Source organism: Pristiophorus japonicus, chromosome 3 (assembly GCF_044704955.1).
Source record: "Pristiophorus japonicus isolate sPriJap1 chromosome 3, sPriJap1.hap1, whole genome shotgun sequence".
NCBI lineage: Eukaryota > Metazoa > Chordata > Chondrichthyes > Pristiophoridae > Pristiophorus > Pristiophorus japonicus.
The window spans coordinates 122,430,583-122,447,546 of record NC_091979.1 but is presented as its reverse complement, the minus strand read 5'-3'; the positions used below and the strand labels follow the sequence as shown (position 1 = coordinate 122,447,546).

General features: G+C 40.6%; 1 protein-coding gene across 2 annotated transcripts in view; it reads right to left on the bottom strand.

Annotated features, from left to right (window-relative positions):
- Window positions 1-942: 942 nt before the first annotated feature.
- Window positions 943-16,964, bottom strand: part of rbm45 (RNA binding motif protein 45) — a 43,310-nt gene continuing 27,288 nt past the window's right edge. Inside the window, exons 6-10 of one of the 2 annotated variants that reach the window (XM_070875771.1) lie at window positions 13,631-13,766; window positions 13,408-13,504; window positions 8,151-8,314; window positions 6,626-6,844; window positions 943-1,256 (exon numbers count right to left, since the gene is read on the bottom strand). In XM_070875771.1, coding sequence (XP_070731872.1) covers window positions 6,652-6,844; window positions 8,151-8,314; window positions 13,408-13,504; window positions 13,631-13,766 — 590 coding nt within the window. In that variant the 3' untranslated portion in view covers window positions 943-1,256; window positions 6,626-6,651. The other variant, XM_070875772.1, reaches the window with a different exon arrangement.

The following is a 16,964-nucleotide window of genomic DNA, read 5'->3' as shown; positions in this document are numbered from 1 at the left end:
ACCACTCGGTCAAATACTGCCTTGATGTCAAGGCAATCACGCTCACCTAGTCTCTAGAATTCAGCTCTTTTGTTCATGTTTGGACCATGGCTATAATGAGATCTGGAGCAGAGTGGTCCTGATGGAACCCAAACTGAGCATTGAGGAGCAGGTTAGTAGTGAGCAAGTGCCACTTATTAGCTCTGTTGACGCCACCTTCCATCACTTTGCTCAACAGTATTCATGATCAGTTCCTCCCCCCGCCCCCATTTTCCAGTTTAAAAAAAAATGCTCACGACAGGTGAATGCAGTGTTTCTCAAGCTAAGAATTCAGTTTCTATCTGCTTTTGATTCAGGTGACCTCTTTCGGAACTTGCTGACAAGTTATTTAAGTATTTATCAGTGCTGGATCAGGGACGGATGGGGAATTTTAAAAAAAGTGTAAATCATTACAAATGCACTGCTAGCACCTTTTTAACCCATTAGGGACTGCCTCAATCGGATATTTAATTCTCATTATTCGCTACTTTAAATAATGACATTTGTAATAATTTAAACTTATAAAATTGAACTCTACTCATTAAAAATCTACCTGTACTCAGGTAAAATAAAATATTTAACATGAAATGCCTCAGTATAAACAATCAAGTACTTAGCCAAAGGACACAAGCCAAATAAAGATGAAATTTACTGTAATTAATTTTATTGATTCTCTACAAATGAATTATGTTCGCAGAATAAAAAAGGCATATATATATATATATTATATATATATAAAATATATATATATATATACACACACACCTCAATGTGGATACGGACAACCAATTTGTTGCATCCAGTGTGCTTACAGGTACTACTCAATCACAGTTTACATATTGAAGCAATGGGTTTAATTTACTGTGTACTTCAGTAATAATATTGTGGAATAAAGCCATTCAGAAAGTATACAAGACCAGAATGTTTCACAATCAAGTTTTATTATGCTCTGTACAAGTTATGTAAGACTACACAACTAACAGGTACAATTCAAATTATAAACGCTGGGAACACAAAGGTTACATGGATTAGAGCAAGTTTCTTCAAGCTATAGATAATTAAAATTCCTATCTTAAACACTGTAATCAATATCTGTCAATGCCTTCACTCGCTGCCTATTCCCAGAAAATAAAAAAAAGTTAACTGCTCAGTTACTAGCAAAGGTCACGAGTGGAAGTCACTGTGTACTGTCAAGTAGCCAGTCAGTCAGCTGATGTGTCATGTCATTTGTCCCCACTCTGCAGAAACAAAAACATTTATAAAAAAAGTGCTGTGAAAATGTAAAAAGCATCTGTTAATAAGGAATAAAAGTCTACAGGTACAGTACAAATTATTTTCCAGGAAATCCCCCGAGGAAAAAAAGCTGATTAAAATCTTCACCTTTTCTTTAAGCTATGTACTCAAGACATTTAAGATGTGCCTAGTGTTATCAGGGTTCCCTATAATGGTTTGGGCTGGTAAGGCTGTTTATTTCGCCAGTCTTTCGCCCTAGAGAAAAAAAGTTGAAAGCAAACAAAATCTTTGCCAATTTAGATCTGGGAATATTAAGCTAGAAGAGTTAAATGACACTATAAAAAGGAAAAGGAATCAGTTCTTAAAAAATGTGGCAAATGTTACTGTATATGTTAAAAAAACACATGTAAAGCAGTGGAACATGTAAAAACCACTATGTGGAATTAGTCTGACAAACGAATGCTGGTTTTAGATGTTGGACAAAATAAGCATTCCTTAATGCTTTATATTTTAAACAAAAAATACTGAAGTTTTCATACTAAACTATCAGGCAGCAAGGAGGAGTTTATTTAAATCTTGTGGGTGGAGAATACAGCATAAATCTCCCCCTTCGCAAAGTAATTGGGGAAATTAAAAATTACATCTAATAAAATCAGTTGACAGGTTTTTGGAAGAACTGTAGTATAGAGAGTGATGGTCAACAGATTAGACCAATTGGCTCATACACTCCGCCTTAAAGAAAGACTTGAATTGATATAGCGCCTTTTACGACCACAGGATGTCTCAAAGACCTTTACAGCCAATGAAGTACTTTTGATGTGTAGTCACTTGTAATGTAGGAAACGTAGCAACGAATTTGCACACAAGCAAGATCCCATAAATAGCAATGTGATAATGACCAGATAATCTGTTTTTTTGTTATGTTGATTGAGGGATAAATATTGGCCAGGACACTAGGGATAACTCCCCTGCTCTTCTTCAAAATAGTGCCAGGAGAAATCTTGTCCACTTGAGAGAGCAGATGGGGCCTCGGTTTAACGTCTCATCCGAAAGACAGCACCTCCGACAGCGCAGTGCTCCTTCAGCATTGCACTGGAGTGTCAGCCTAGATTTTTTTTTGGTGCTCAAGTTCCTAGAGTGGAACTTGAACCCACAACATTCTGACTCAGAGGCAAGAGTGCTACCCACTGAGCCACAGCTGACACAAAAAATACTGAGAAATAGTTTAGTCTATTTAAATAGAGACGAATACCATCACCATTCTAAATTGTGACAATAAAATGTCTTTAGTGCCAGCACACTTTACGTATGCCTTACAAAAATGGTAAATTTTACAGCATCCAGTTTAAAAATGCTACCCGGACATCAAAATCTCAGGAGGTCATTGGCAGGCTGTCAAAAAATATATAAATAGAACCTAGAGTACAGCAAATGTATATCAATAATATTTATTCAGTATAATGCTTCTGTAAGCTAAACATTCATATTTCAATGTGATAAAAATCAATTAATGGAAATGTAATGTGAATTTATATCCTCAACTGTAAATGAAGAGTTTTGTTGGCAGGACATAATTTTGCCCGGAGACAGACACTAGAGAAAGACTTCAGACAAGATATATATATATATCTAACAACCTTTTTTTAAATTCAAATGGTGCTTAGCGACAAGAGTAGATGCTGGGAAGACAATTTTTTCCCAATTTTGCACCCAATTACAGCAATAAGAACTTTTAAGATCAGATATGTACAAAGCAGAAATCTTGTTACATTATCACAGTAATGTACCGAGACCAACTTTTGAGGAACATTCCTTACCAAATCCCAGTATACAATTTCTGCTGTACTACTCTCTTCAACCTTAATCATAAAATGAACTTGGTGCCTTTTAGCACCAAATTGAAGAGTTGCTTTGTGCTGTTCACACAAGTCCACCTAGATCTAAAAATAAGAATGACTGAACTTAGTTTTACTTAGCATTCAATAGCCATGAGTGATACTTTCTTTAATCCCATTTGTCTGGGCTGAATATCTGATGCATCTAGGTGGACAATCAAAAAATATTTGCCCATAGTTTATCAAAATAATGGTGAGGCTAATAGCACTCGTGTAATTATGTGCAAATGCTACAGCAACTTCAGGCAAGGCCAGAAGCGTGGTTAAATGCAGAAATTTAAAAGTTGCTGGTCGATCTGCGCCGCTCCGCTGCTAGCCAAGCAGAAACGGCTCACCATTGTATGGCGTGAATATAAGAAATAGGAAATAGGAACAGGAGTAGGCCATTTGACCCCCCCTCCCCCCGAGCCTGCTTCGCCATTCAATATCATGGCTGATCTGATCTTGGCCTCAACTCCACTTTCCTGTCCGCCCCCCCATAACCCTCGACTCCCCTATCGTTCAAAAATCTGTCGATCTCTACCTTAAATATATTCAATGGCCTAGCCTCAACAGCTCTCTGGGGTAGAGGATTCCAAAGATTCACGACCCTCAGAAGAAATTCCTCTTTGTCTCGGTTTTAAATGTGCGACCCTTATTCTGAAACCATGCCCCCTAGTTCTAGATTCTCTCATGAGAGGAAACATTCCCTCTGCATCTACCCTGTCCAGTCCCCTCAGAATCTTATACATTTCAATAAGATCACTTTTCATTCTTCTGAATTCAATGAGTATAGGCCCAACCTTTCTTCATAAGTCAACCCCTTCATCTCAGGAATCAACCTAGTGAACCTTCTCGGTGAACAGCCTCCAAAGCAAGTATAATTGGTGGTCTTAAATAAGGAGACCAAAACTGTACAGTACTCCAGGTGTGGTCTCACCAACACCCTGTAGTTGTAGCAAGACTTCCCTACTTTTATACTCCATCCCCCTTGCAATAAAGGCCAACATTCCATTTTTGCCTTCCTAATTACTTGTACTTGCATGCTAGCCTTTCGTGTTTCATGTACAAGAACCCCTAGATCTTTCTGTACCACAGCATTTTGTAGTCTCTCTCTATTTATATTTACTTTTTTATTCTTCCCACCAAAGTGGATAAACTCATGTTTTCCCACATCATACTCCATCTGCCAAATTTTTGCGCTCATTTAGCCAATCTATATCCCTTTGTAGATTCTGTGTGTCCTCTTCACAACTTGCTTTCCCACCTATCTTTGTATCAGCAAATTTGGCTACATTACATTCGGTCCCTTCATCCAAGTCATTAATAGAGATTGTAAATAAGTTGAGGCCCTAGCACTGATCCTTGTAGCACCCCGCTAGTTAGTTTGGCAACCTGAAAATGACCCATTTAGCCTGACTCTCTTTTCTGTTAGCCAATCCTCTATCCATGCTAATATATTACCTCCAACGCCATGAGCTCTTAACTTGTGCAGTAACCTTTTATGTAGCACCTTATCGAATGCCTTCTGGAAAACGAACATAATAATAGCAGGAGGCGGCCATTTGGCCCCTCGAGCCTGCTCCAGTAGGACCATGGAAATCCAAACACACTACATCTACTGGTTTCCCCCTGTCCAGACTTCTTGTTATATCCTCAAAGAACTCTAGCAAACTTGGCAAACATGATCTCCCTTTCATAAAACCATGCTGACTCTGCTGGATTGTGTTATAATTTTCTAAATGTCCTGCTACTACTTCCTTAATGGACTCCAGCGTTTTCCCAATGATAGATGTTAGGCTATCTGGTCTATAGTTTCCTGCTTTTGGTCTCCCTCCTTTCTTGAAGAAGGGTGTACTTTTGCAGTTTTCCAATCCACTGGGACCTCTCCAGAATCCAGGGAATTTTGGTAGATTACAATTAATGCATCCACTATCTCTGCAGCCACTTCTTTTAAGACCCTAGGATGCAGGCCATCAGGTCCAGGGGACATCCACCTTGTTTGCCTATTACTTTTTCTATAGTGATTGTTTCAAGCTCCCCCTCCCTATAGCCCCTTGATTATCTATCACTATTGGGATGCTTTTAATGCCTTCTACCGTGAAGACAGATACAAAATATTTGTTCAAAGTCTCTTGCCATTTCCCTGTTTCCCATTAATTCCCCAGTTTCATCCTCCAAGGGACCAACATTTACTTTAGCTACTCTCTTCCTTTTTATATACACATGTAGAAGCTCTTACTGTCTGTTTTTATATTTCTTGCAAGTTTATTCTCAATCTATCTTCTCTCTATTATCTTTTTAGTTGTCCTTTGCTGGTTTCTAAAAGAATTCCCAATCCTCTGGCCTACCACTAATCTTCGCAACATTGTATGCCTTTATTTTCAATTTGATATCATCCTCATCTTCCTTAGTTAGCCACAGATGGTTCATCCTTCTCTTAGTCTCTTTCTTTCTCACTGGAATATATCTTTGCTGAGAGTTATGAAATATCTTCCACTGCTTTTCTACCGTCTTACCCTTTAATCTATTTTCCCAGTCTACTTTAGCCAACTCTGGTTTCATACCTTTGTAATTGCTTTTATTTAAGTTCAGGACACTAATTTGGAGACCCAAGTTGTTGTACTTGCGCATTAGATACAAACTAAATTTAGCACAGAAAGTTAATTCTTGTTCTTGAGTCGAAGTACCCTTTTAACGGCATGATAATTGTTAATTATCGTCAATCTCTTTAGCACTGAAAATTAACTATTCCAGGTTGAACCTCCCTTATCCAGAACTCCCTTATCCGGAACCACCCCTCAACCAGAACCATTCCCGGCCACCGGGTGGCGCATGCGCAGAACTCAGACATGAACAAATTGGAAGTCTTTCCTCGCTGCCGGCTCCCGCAATCGCGGCCTAACCCCGCGATCCCAACCCCCCCTCCGATCTCTCTGCCACACTCCCAGCCCCAAGCCAGCCAGCCCGGATATCCCCTTGCTCAGTACCTGTATCATCCAATTTAATATGACAACTACTTATCCAGAACAGGCCAGGTCCTGAGGGTTCCGGATAAGGGAGGTTCAACCTGTACAAGTATGGAGTCTCATTCCTTCAGGATTTAATTGTTGGGAGATTTTAAAAATTTGAGAAAAAAAACTTTAAAATCTCACTTTTCCTTTCTGTCTCTCTCAATCCAGTCTTTCTTTTCCCTCACTTTACCTGACTCGACATTGAATTCACCCATTCTAACTTATATTTCCTTCTCAGTCCTTGCGCTGTTAATTTCACAATCCTTCAATCGGATTGGTTAAGGAGACACACAGTTGCTTGGCCTGCTCACTCACATCTCAGATGCCCGGTTTTTCTCGACGCCCATTATCAGCTCGCACTTAAGCAACTTGCCACACAATTTTTTAAAAACCTCAACATGCAGATGTCATTAGATGCCCTGCCACACAAAATTATGGTCCATTGTATCAATCAGTCCTGCAAATCAAGTTAGATAAAATGCTTACCTTTGCACAAACCTTTGTTAAAGGTCTTAGTGTGTTCGCTGTCGTTTGTGAGACTCTTCTCTTGGAGGATCAGCTAGCATTACTTTGAGCTTGATACCATTAACAACCTTCCCATGCAAGGCTTCCATGGCATTAGTAGCACTGTGCCTTTCAGCATATTTAACATAGCCAATGTTACGTCCTGGCACCAAGTACACTTCAATCAGGTTCCCAAAACGACTAGGAAAAAACATTAGTACATGAAATTTAAAAAAAAAAGAAATTGTGGTTTATTTTAAGTATGCAGATGTTTTCCCTCAGCATACAAGATCAGTTCACTGCCAGACTAAAACTCTAATTGTGCATTTTTTTTTATATTACTCACTTAAATGTTAAAGTTCAAATAAAAATGTTTAGAACAAGAGGTATTTCACCACAAGCGAGAAATGAAAAAAAATCCAAAATTAAAATGAATGTTGCTTCTGAGAGATTAACTCGGGCATCGACGGACATACCATTGATTTGGTTGAAAGGTAAATGGAGGTTTAAAATTGTATCAGGTAATTTTAATCATATACAATTTTCCTGAGGAAACATATGAACAGGAGGAGATCATTTGGCTCGCTCGGCCTCTCCACAATTTACTAGCCATAGCAGCTTCCTCTCATCAATCACAATTTTTGCTTCCCTTAATCCTCACTGCTCTTTCTACCTCCATCCTAAAACACTTTGGAGCAGTGATCAACCCTTTACGTGAACAAAGTTGTCTTAGATTCACTTTCAACTGATGCAGGTTCTTTTCCTGATTCTCTCAGTGGAGGGAAGAGCCATACCCTACTCCCTTCATTATTTGAAACACATCAATCAGAGCAGCTCCAGGAAATACAAACTAGTCTCACATTGTGGCTCACTCCCTTCCATCCAACACATCACCCTGGAAACTTTTTCCAAGGCTAGAATAAGATTGAGAGCTCAACACAATATTGCAAATTATGTTTTGCCAGTACTCAAATTGTGAGCTAGTTTTTATGAAATGTATCTTAAGCCCCAAATCCTCTTTTTCATCTGCCCCACAAATGTTTTCCAATGAAGATCTCATTTGGTACTTTTAAAAGTGTACCCTCTCATACTTTGTTCTATGAAACTGCATCCATCTACTGTCATTCTACCCACTCACAACAAAAACAACTTGTATTTATATAGCGCCTTTAATGTAGTAAAATGTCCCAAGGTGCTTCACAGGAGTGTTATAAAACAAAATTTAACACCGAGCCACATATTAGGGCAGATGACTGACCAAAGGCTTAGTCGAGGAAGGTTTTAAGGAGCATTTTAAAAGGAGGATAGAGGTAGAAAGGTTACGTCCTTTTCAATTTTCTGCTCTCCTTCACAAGTCACTACATCTCCTAAATTAGTACCATTTGCAAAGGGAAAAGGAATAAGAAATCTGAACATTGGTCTTTTCAGACTAATAGTGAATTAATCAGCCAAAAAACAGCATATTTAAGCAATTTTAAAGCACTTCAAGCATAAAACAGTTCCTTACCAAAACAGGTCCTCTAATACATCAAGAGGCAGAACAGTTGGATTGAAAACCACAAAGAGTCTCTCTCTGACAGTACTATCAGAAGCAGCAAAATTTTGAGATGCAGGTACAGAAAAGTCAACCTGCAACCGAGACATCTGAGTAGTATTGCTTCCTCCAAAACCCTGCAACAAATTTTAGTCACATTATATTTTTGCTTCATTTTCTTAATATTTTTCTACATGGTATTTTAAAATCTCAGTCAAATGAATCTATACTTAATCTGCAGTAAATACTGTAACTGCAATACAAAAACATCTGTTTAGAAAGTTCTACATGTTCAGCATTTTTCAAATTAAAAAAAATCTTGGTAACAGTCCCCAAAACTTAAAATGCCCATGTTTAAAACAGGCAGTCACTTATATCGGCCAAAAAGCAATAACCATTATCCATTTGCATTAAAGTCAATTTTAAAGTTGTCAGTTATAACTTCTCAATTGCTCTGTATATTTCAGGCAGAAACAGATGTTCAGTCTTTGTTCATTCACATCTGCATAATTAGCACAATGCTAAAATCAGCCAGGGATGGGCTGTTTCATTAATTATCTTGTCTGCTACAAGCACTTAACAGCGGCTTTCAAGTCAAGTAGAAAGCTCTGGCAACATCTAATTCGGGACTTTAAATGTCCTGCAGGCCAAAGTTTTACTTCTACATTTTTGAATTTTATCTACACAAGGCGAGAAGTAGTTCATGCTCTTAACACCATTGCTAATTTATTGTTTTTCCTCATAATAATCCTATTAGATCTATATTAAAAGTATAATTTTGTACATTATTAGAAAGGTATTTGATTCAGCTCTTTGATGAAATACAGATAGGATGGATGAAGGTTGATGTGTATGTGGACTTCCAAAAGGCATTTGCCAAGTACCACGTTTTGGGCTCAAAATTGGCCCACCCCTTTTTTCGGCGCACACACCAGAGACGCGACGACTTTGTGGGCTGAAAACGGCGCCAAAAAAAATCTCCCCCGATTCTGGCTGCTGTGTTGTCTCTCCCGGGGCTTGGCGCGGCCTGGGCAGTCGATTGGGGGATGGAGGTAGGGCCCTGCACCAGAAACAATGCCGGCAGCTCTCCACATGCACGTTGGAGTGTGCACGCATGCGCAGTAGCTCCTGCCCCTAACCTCTGTGTTCGTGCTGCAACGTGGGACCCGATGCATCCTGCCCCTATCCCAGGCCAAGTGGCCTCCCGCACAGGCCGGCCCGCTGCCTTCCTGGGCTAGAAGGCCAGAACAAGCAGGTTGGTGCGGGGCCCAAGCCGGGGAAGTTTTGATCCCGGGGGGACGGGGGGTGAATTCCAAACTGCATGTAATGCAAGTCTTTCATCCTGTTGCCATTCTAGTAAAGCTCCTCTGCCCCTCGAGCATGCTCCGCCATTCAGTTCGATCACCAACCCCATGGGGGTAAGGGGGGTCCGATCCCCGACCTCTAGGGAAGATGTGATCCCCAGACATGTCCGATCTCTGACCCCAGGTGCTGTTCTGATCCTGCAGGGTCTGATCCCCAACCTCGGGGAGGTAGGGTGGTTTGTAAGGGGCGGGCTGATGGTGGGTGGGCTTAGGCGGCTGGGAGAACATATGAACATAAGAATTATGAGCAGGAGGTACTTCTATTTTTTTTTATTTGGATATTTTGAAAAAAATTATGTAAATATGTTTTGTCTCTACTTTTATTTTTGTAGTTTAAGCTTCCATGAATTGTATAGTAAATTAACTTTGAAGTTTGTCATGATGTCCTATATAGCTGTTTGATCCTATTCACATTCTTTAGTCAAGTCATTAAGTTCTGCTGACCTGCGATGTACCTACCTGCGCTGATTTCTTAACTCTCCACAAGGGTTTTCTGTACGGCCACATACACTGGCCTAAGTTAGCTTGGAGTGCCTATTAGCTGTCCAAAGTGGCCAAAACGGGCATAGGTGGCTGGTAATGCCCCCTTTTGAAAAAATTTTTTTTTTAAATCCTAACTAACTCACTCACTTACACTGGCGCAAACTGAATGTGCAAAATGGGGATTTTTAAGATACTCCAGAAAAATCAAGTTGCTCCAAACAAAAACGGAGCAACTCCTGGGCAATTTTGAGCCCAATAGACATCAAAACTGAAGCCCATGGGATTAAACTGGCAGTGTCTGTATGGATACAAAATTGGCTAAGGGACAGAAAGCAGAGAGTAGTGAACAGTTGTTTTTCAGACTGGAGGGAAGTGTGAAGTGGTGGCCCCCAGGGGTCGCTAATGGGACCACTGCTCTTTTTGATGTATATTAATGACCTGGACTTGGGTACACAGGACATAATTTCTAAGTTTTCAGATGACATGAAACTCAAATGTAGTAAACAGTTAAGTGGATAACAACAGACTTCAGGAGGATATAGACAGACTGGTGAAATGAACAGACACATGTCAGATGAAATTTTACACAGAAGTGTGAAGTGATTCATTTTGGTAGGAAGAATGCAATATAAACTAAATGGTACAATTTTAAAGGGGTGCAGGAACAGAGACCTCAGGGATGCTTTGCTTTATAAATAGAGGCAGAGTACAAAAGCCACAAAGTTATGCTAAACCTTTATAAAATGCTGGTTGGGCCACAGCTGGAGTATTGTGGCTAATTCTGAGCACCACACTTTAGGAAAGGATGCAGAGGAGCTTTACTAGAATGGCAACAGGATGAAAGACTTGCATTACATGGAGAGACTAGAGAAACTGGGGTTGTTTTCCTTGGGAGCAGATACAGTTAAAGGGAGAGTTGATAGGGCTATTGGGGAAACAGGAGACTGGGACTAATTGGATAGCTCTTTCAAAGAACTGTCACAGGCATGATGGACCAAATGGCCTCCTTCTGTGCTGTATCATTCAATGATTCTATAAAGAGGCTGCCATATGGTGGTCTACAACTTTCACTTACACTGCTTACCAAGAGAACAGAAGAACATAAGAACTAGGAACAGGAGTAGGCCATACGGCCCCTCGAGCATGCTCCGCCATTCAGTATCATGGCTGATCTGATCACGGACTCAGCTCCACTTCCCCATAACCCTTGTTTAAGAAACTGTCTATTTCTGTCTTAAATTTATTCAATGTCCCAGCTTCCACAGCTCTGAGGCAGCGAATTCCACAGATTTACAACCCTCTGAGAAGAAATTTCTCATCTCTGGTTTAAATGGGCGGCCCCTTATTCTAAGATTATGCCCTCAAGTTCTAGTCTACCCAATCAGTGGAAACATCCTCTCTGCAACCACCTTGGCAAGCATATTAAAAGTGGTGCAAACCTATTATATCTGTCAAATGTTATACTGACCATTGCTTATAGTGGGCAAATTGTGATCGCACAAACATGCCCATTATAAGCAGTGAGGACTGCAGTGAACTTCAGAGTACAGGTCTATAATGTGTTTGTTACAGAACAAGGATTTTTCAATAATTAAATCCAATCAAACTAATGTATGGTACCAGCATAATTTTCTGCACTATGCATAAAATATTTGCAGTAAAGATTATATGTACAAGTTAAAGCAGCGACTTCCAATTGAAATTGTTGACTATCCAAAAGTTGGGACCAGGGCGACATTTTAGCAACATGCATTAATTCTAGCAGCAACACCTTACATACACACTCAACATGACGTATATATTTACTCAACATCCACCACCATTCTGTAACCAAGGAAGTAAAGCACTCGATGATCAAAAAATACTTGCACTCTACTTTTCGTCTTAACGGTTTGCCAACCAACACACAAAAAAGTAAATAGATCATGGGCCTAACGATAGTGTCTATTTAAAAAAAAAAATTTACTAATAAAATGCCATTTGCCACATGTTGCTAGTGGCCAATACATCACGAAGTTGAAAGAAAAACACAACATCAAGTGATTACCAAATAAAACCTAAAAACTTCAAAAGACAAGAGTATAGATCATACTTTTATAGAAGCAGGTATCTGAAATTATACTCCTCCCCACCTTCAATAAAGCATTCGCTGACCGAAAAATTAATAAGGGTTACAATACAGTTTATAGTAAATTAATTTTGCCTGCTAATAAGCACAGGTACAGTTACACAAAATACTGATAATGCAGATTCGTTGACCAGCAGTGTTTACAAGTGCTAAAGAGCTGTGCTGGTGAAATTAAAAAAGTTTCCTAAAATCCAAAAAGAAACATTTGGTTCAACCATCTTTGAAAGCAGAAAGAAAAAACAAGTCTACCATTTTTGTGACTGGAAGGCCGTTTCCAGTGGGGTTCCGCAGGGCTCAGTACTAGGTCCCTTGCTTTTTGTGCTATATATCAACGACTTAGAATGTAGGGGTTATGATTAAAGTTTGCAGATGATACAAAAATTTGCCATGTGGTTGATAATGAAGAACCTGTAGACTGCAGGAAGATATCAATGAACTTGTCAGGTGGGCAGAACAGTGGCAAATGGAACTCAATCCAGAGAAGCGTGAGGTAATGCATTTGAGGAGAGCTAACAAGGCAAGGGAGTACACAATAAATGGTAGGATACAGAAAATTGCAGAGGAACAAAGGGACCTTGGAGTGCATGTCCACAGATCCCTGAAGGCAGCAGGACAGGTAGATAAGGTGGTTAAGGCGGCATATTAGCTGATGTATAAAATATAAGTGCAGGGAGGTTATGCTTGAACTGTATAAAACACTAGCTAGGCCACAGCTAGAGTACTGCGTGCAGTTCTGGTCACCACTTTACAGGAATTGCATTTGAGAGGGTGCAGGAGATTTACGAAGATATTGCAGGGAGTGGAGAATTCTAGCTATGAGGAAAGATTGGGATAGGCTGGGGTTGGTTTCTTTGGAACAGAGGAGCGAGAGGGGAGACCTTACTGAGGTGTACAAAATTATGAGGGGCCTAGGTATAGTGGATAGGAAGGACCTATGTCCCTTAGCAGAGGGAACAACCACCAGGGGGGAATAGTTTTAAAGTAATTGGTAGGAGGTTTAAGAGTAGATTGGAGGGGAAATGTTTTCACCCAGAGCATGGTGGGGGTCTGGCACTCACTGCCAGAAAGGGTGGCAGAAACACTTGCACATTTAAAAAGTACTTGGATGTGCACTTGAAGTGCCATAACCTACAAGGCTACATACCAAGAGCTGGAAAGTAGGATTAGGCTGGATAGCTCTTTGCCGGCCAGCATTGACATGATGGGCCGAAATGGCCTCCTTCTGTGCTGTAAATTTCCATGACTTAGTACTCACAGGTGAAGCTGGAACTATCTGCTGGCCGACAGGACTGTTACAGGCCAGTGACATCATCTGAGCTGCCACAAGTTGCAAGGCCATCATTCCAACTGGGCTAAAACAGAAGAAAATGAAGGAAAGAAATCATCTTAACAACAATCACTAGTATTCATTTGTGAAAGATCAGTCAAAAACAAAAGCACCCTGGCCAATTTTCTACAATAGTCTAAAATAAACCTACTTTGATCGCCTGTCACCAGGGTCATCTTCAAAGTAATTGACTCCCAGTCGATTACCAGGTGGATACTCAAATCCATGGAGCTTTTCTTTGGCATATACTGCTGATGCCACATTGTTGTACCGAACAAGAGCATATCCTAAAAAGAAAATTGCTTGTAAACATCAGTACTCAATGTTTCTCTGTTAATAGAAATTACCCCTCTCCCCACTTTTAAGAGTTATAGCAGTTCTTTCATACATGTATTAAGGATAGGTAACTTCGACGGTATGAGGTGTGAATTGGCTAGAATAGACTGGCAGAGGATACTTAAAAGGGTTGACGGTGGATAAGCAATGGCAAACATTTAAAGATCACATGGATGAACTTCAGCAATTGTACATCCCTGTCTGGAGTAAAAATAAAACTGGGAAGGTGGCTCAACCATGGCTAACAAGGGAAATTAAGGACAGTGTTAAAACCAAGGAAGAGGCATATAAATTGGCTAGAAAAAGCAACAAACCTGAGGACTGGGAGAAATTTAAAATTCAAGAGAGGACGAAGGGTTCAATTAAGAAGGGGAAAATAGAGTACGAGAGGAAGCTTGCAGGGAACATAAAAACTGACTGCAAAAGCTTCTATAAAATATGTGAAAAGAAAAAGATTAGTAAAGACAAACGTAGGTCCCTTGCAGTCAGATTCAGGTGAATATATAATGGGGAACAAAGAAATGGCAGACCAATTGAACCAATACTTCGGTTCGGTCTTTACAAAGGAAGACACAAATAACCTTCCGAATGTACTAGGGACAGTGGGTTTAGTGAGAATGAGGAACCGAAAGATATCCTTATTAGGCGGGAAATTGTGTTCGGGAAATTGATGGGATTAAAGGCCAATAAATCCCCGGGTCCTGAAGGTCTGCATCCCAGAGTACTTAAGAAAGTGGCCCTAGAAATAGTGGATGCATTGGTGATCATTTTCCAACAATCTATCGACTCTAGATCAGTTCCTATGGACTGGAGGATAGCTAATGTAACGCCACTTTTTAAAAAAGGGAGAGAGAAAGCGGGTAATTATAGACCGGTTAGCCTGACATCAGTAGTGGGGAAAATGTTGGAATCAATCATTAAGGATGAAATAGCAGCTCATTTGGAAAGCAGCGACAGGATCGGACCGAATCAGCATGAATTTATGAAAGGGAAATCATGCTCGACGAATCTTCTGGAATTTTTTGAGGATGTAACTAGTAGAGTGGACAAGAGAGAACCAGTGGATGTGGTGTATTTGGACTTTCAAAAAGGCTTTTGACAAGGTCCCACACAAGAAATTGGTGTGCAAAATCAAAGCGCATGGTATTGAGGGTAATGTACTGACGTGGATAGAGAACTGGTTGGCAGACAGGAAGCAGAGAGTCGGGATAAACGGGTCCTTTTCAGAATGGCAGGCAGTGACTAGTTGGGGTGCCGCAGGGTTCAGTGCTGGGACCCCAGCTCTTTACAATATACATTAATGATTTCGATAAAGGAATAGAGTGTAATATCTCCAAGTTTGCGGATGACACTAAACTGGGTGGCGGTGTGAGCTGTGAGGAGGATGCTAAGAGGCTGCAGGGTGACTTGGACAGATTAGGTGAGTGAGCATATACATGGCAGATGCAGTATAATGTGGATAAATGTGAGGTTATCCATTTTGGGGGCAAAAACACGAAGGCAGAATATTATCTGAATGGCGGCAGACTAGAAAAAGGGGAAGTGCAACGAAACCTGGGTGGCACGGTTCATCAGTCACTGAAAGTGGGCACGCAGGTACAGCAGGCAGTGAAGGCGGCAAATTGTATGTTGCCCTTCATTACTAGGGGATTTGAATATAGGAGCAGGGAGGTCTTACTGCTGTTGTACAGGGCCTTAGTGAGGCCTCACCTGGAATATGGTGTTCAGTTTTGGTCTCCTAGTCTGAGGAAGGACGTTCTTGCTATTGAGGGAATGCAGCGAAGGTTCACCAGACTGATTCCAGGGATGGCTGGGCTGTCATATGAGGAGAGACTGGATCAACTGGACCTTTATTCACTGGCGTTTAGAAGGATGAGAGGGGATCTCATAGAAACATTTAAGATTCTGACGGGACTGGACAGGTTAGATGCGGGAAGAATGTTCTCGATGTTGGGGAAGTCCAGAACCAGGGCACACAGGGGTAAGCCATTTAGGACTGAGATGAGGAGAAACTTCTTCACTCAGAGTTGTTGACCTGTGGAATTCCCTGCCGCAGAGAGTTGTTGATGCCAGTTCATTGGATATATTCAAGAGGGAGTTAGATATGGCCCTTACAGTTAAGGGGATCAAGGAGTATGGAGAGAAAGCAGAAAAGGGGTACTGAAGGAATGATTAGCCATGATCTTATGGAATGGCGGTGCAGGCTCGAAGGGCCGAATGGCCTACTCCTGCACTGATTTTCTATGTTTCTATGTAACAACCCAATTGACCTCATTCTCTTTTCCACCTTAAAGGAAACCCTCATTGCAAAGGTGATCGGTTTAAAGTAGATGTGCGACTCTTTGTAAATCTTAGAATCCTCAAGTCATTACAGCGACACTTCATAGACGTGACTTTAATTTTTGTTATGAAAGAAAGTTCAATGAAGTACCTAAAGAATTGCAGTTCCAATAGTAAACTAAGTTTAATATGAGCTAGAAAATCTTTGATATTTCAACATATATTCTGTTATATACCAAACTAGGAAAAATATTAGTGTATAGTCAAAACCTGTACAACTGCCACCTACAAGTAAAAAACAGGCTTTCAATTTTATGCTTAATGTTGCAACGTGATTAAATGATTAAAAACACTTGTTCGATACCATTTGACGCCAATTATGAACAGAAAATAATCACCAGGATAAGTTACCTAGTTGGTACCTAATTTCTAACCAATGTTCCCTCTAAGGTGCGTAGCAATCTGGTAGGTCACTGAAAATCAGAGGCTGCACACAGCAGTGAGCTGGGGAGGGGGAGGGAGAGTGGGGGTGGGGGTATTGTGGGCGGGGGTGCAATACCAAAACCACGAGATCTTGATATGTCAGTCCCTGGATGGCAGGACTGACATATCAAGAAAGACTGGATCAACTGGGTTTGTATTCACTGGAGTTCAGAAGAATGAGAGGGGATCTCATAGAAACATTTAAAATTCTGACGGGTTTAGACAGGTTAGATGCAGGAAGAATGTTCCCAATGTTGGAGAAGTCCAGAACCAGGGGTCACAGTCTAAGGATAAAGGGTAAGCCATTTAGGACCGAGATGAGGAGAAACTTCTTCAGCCAGAGAGAGTGGTGAACCTGTGGAATTCTCTACCACAGAAAGTTGTTG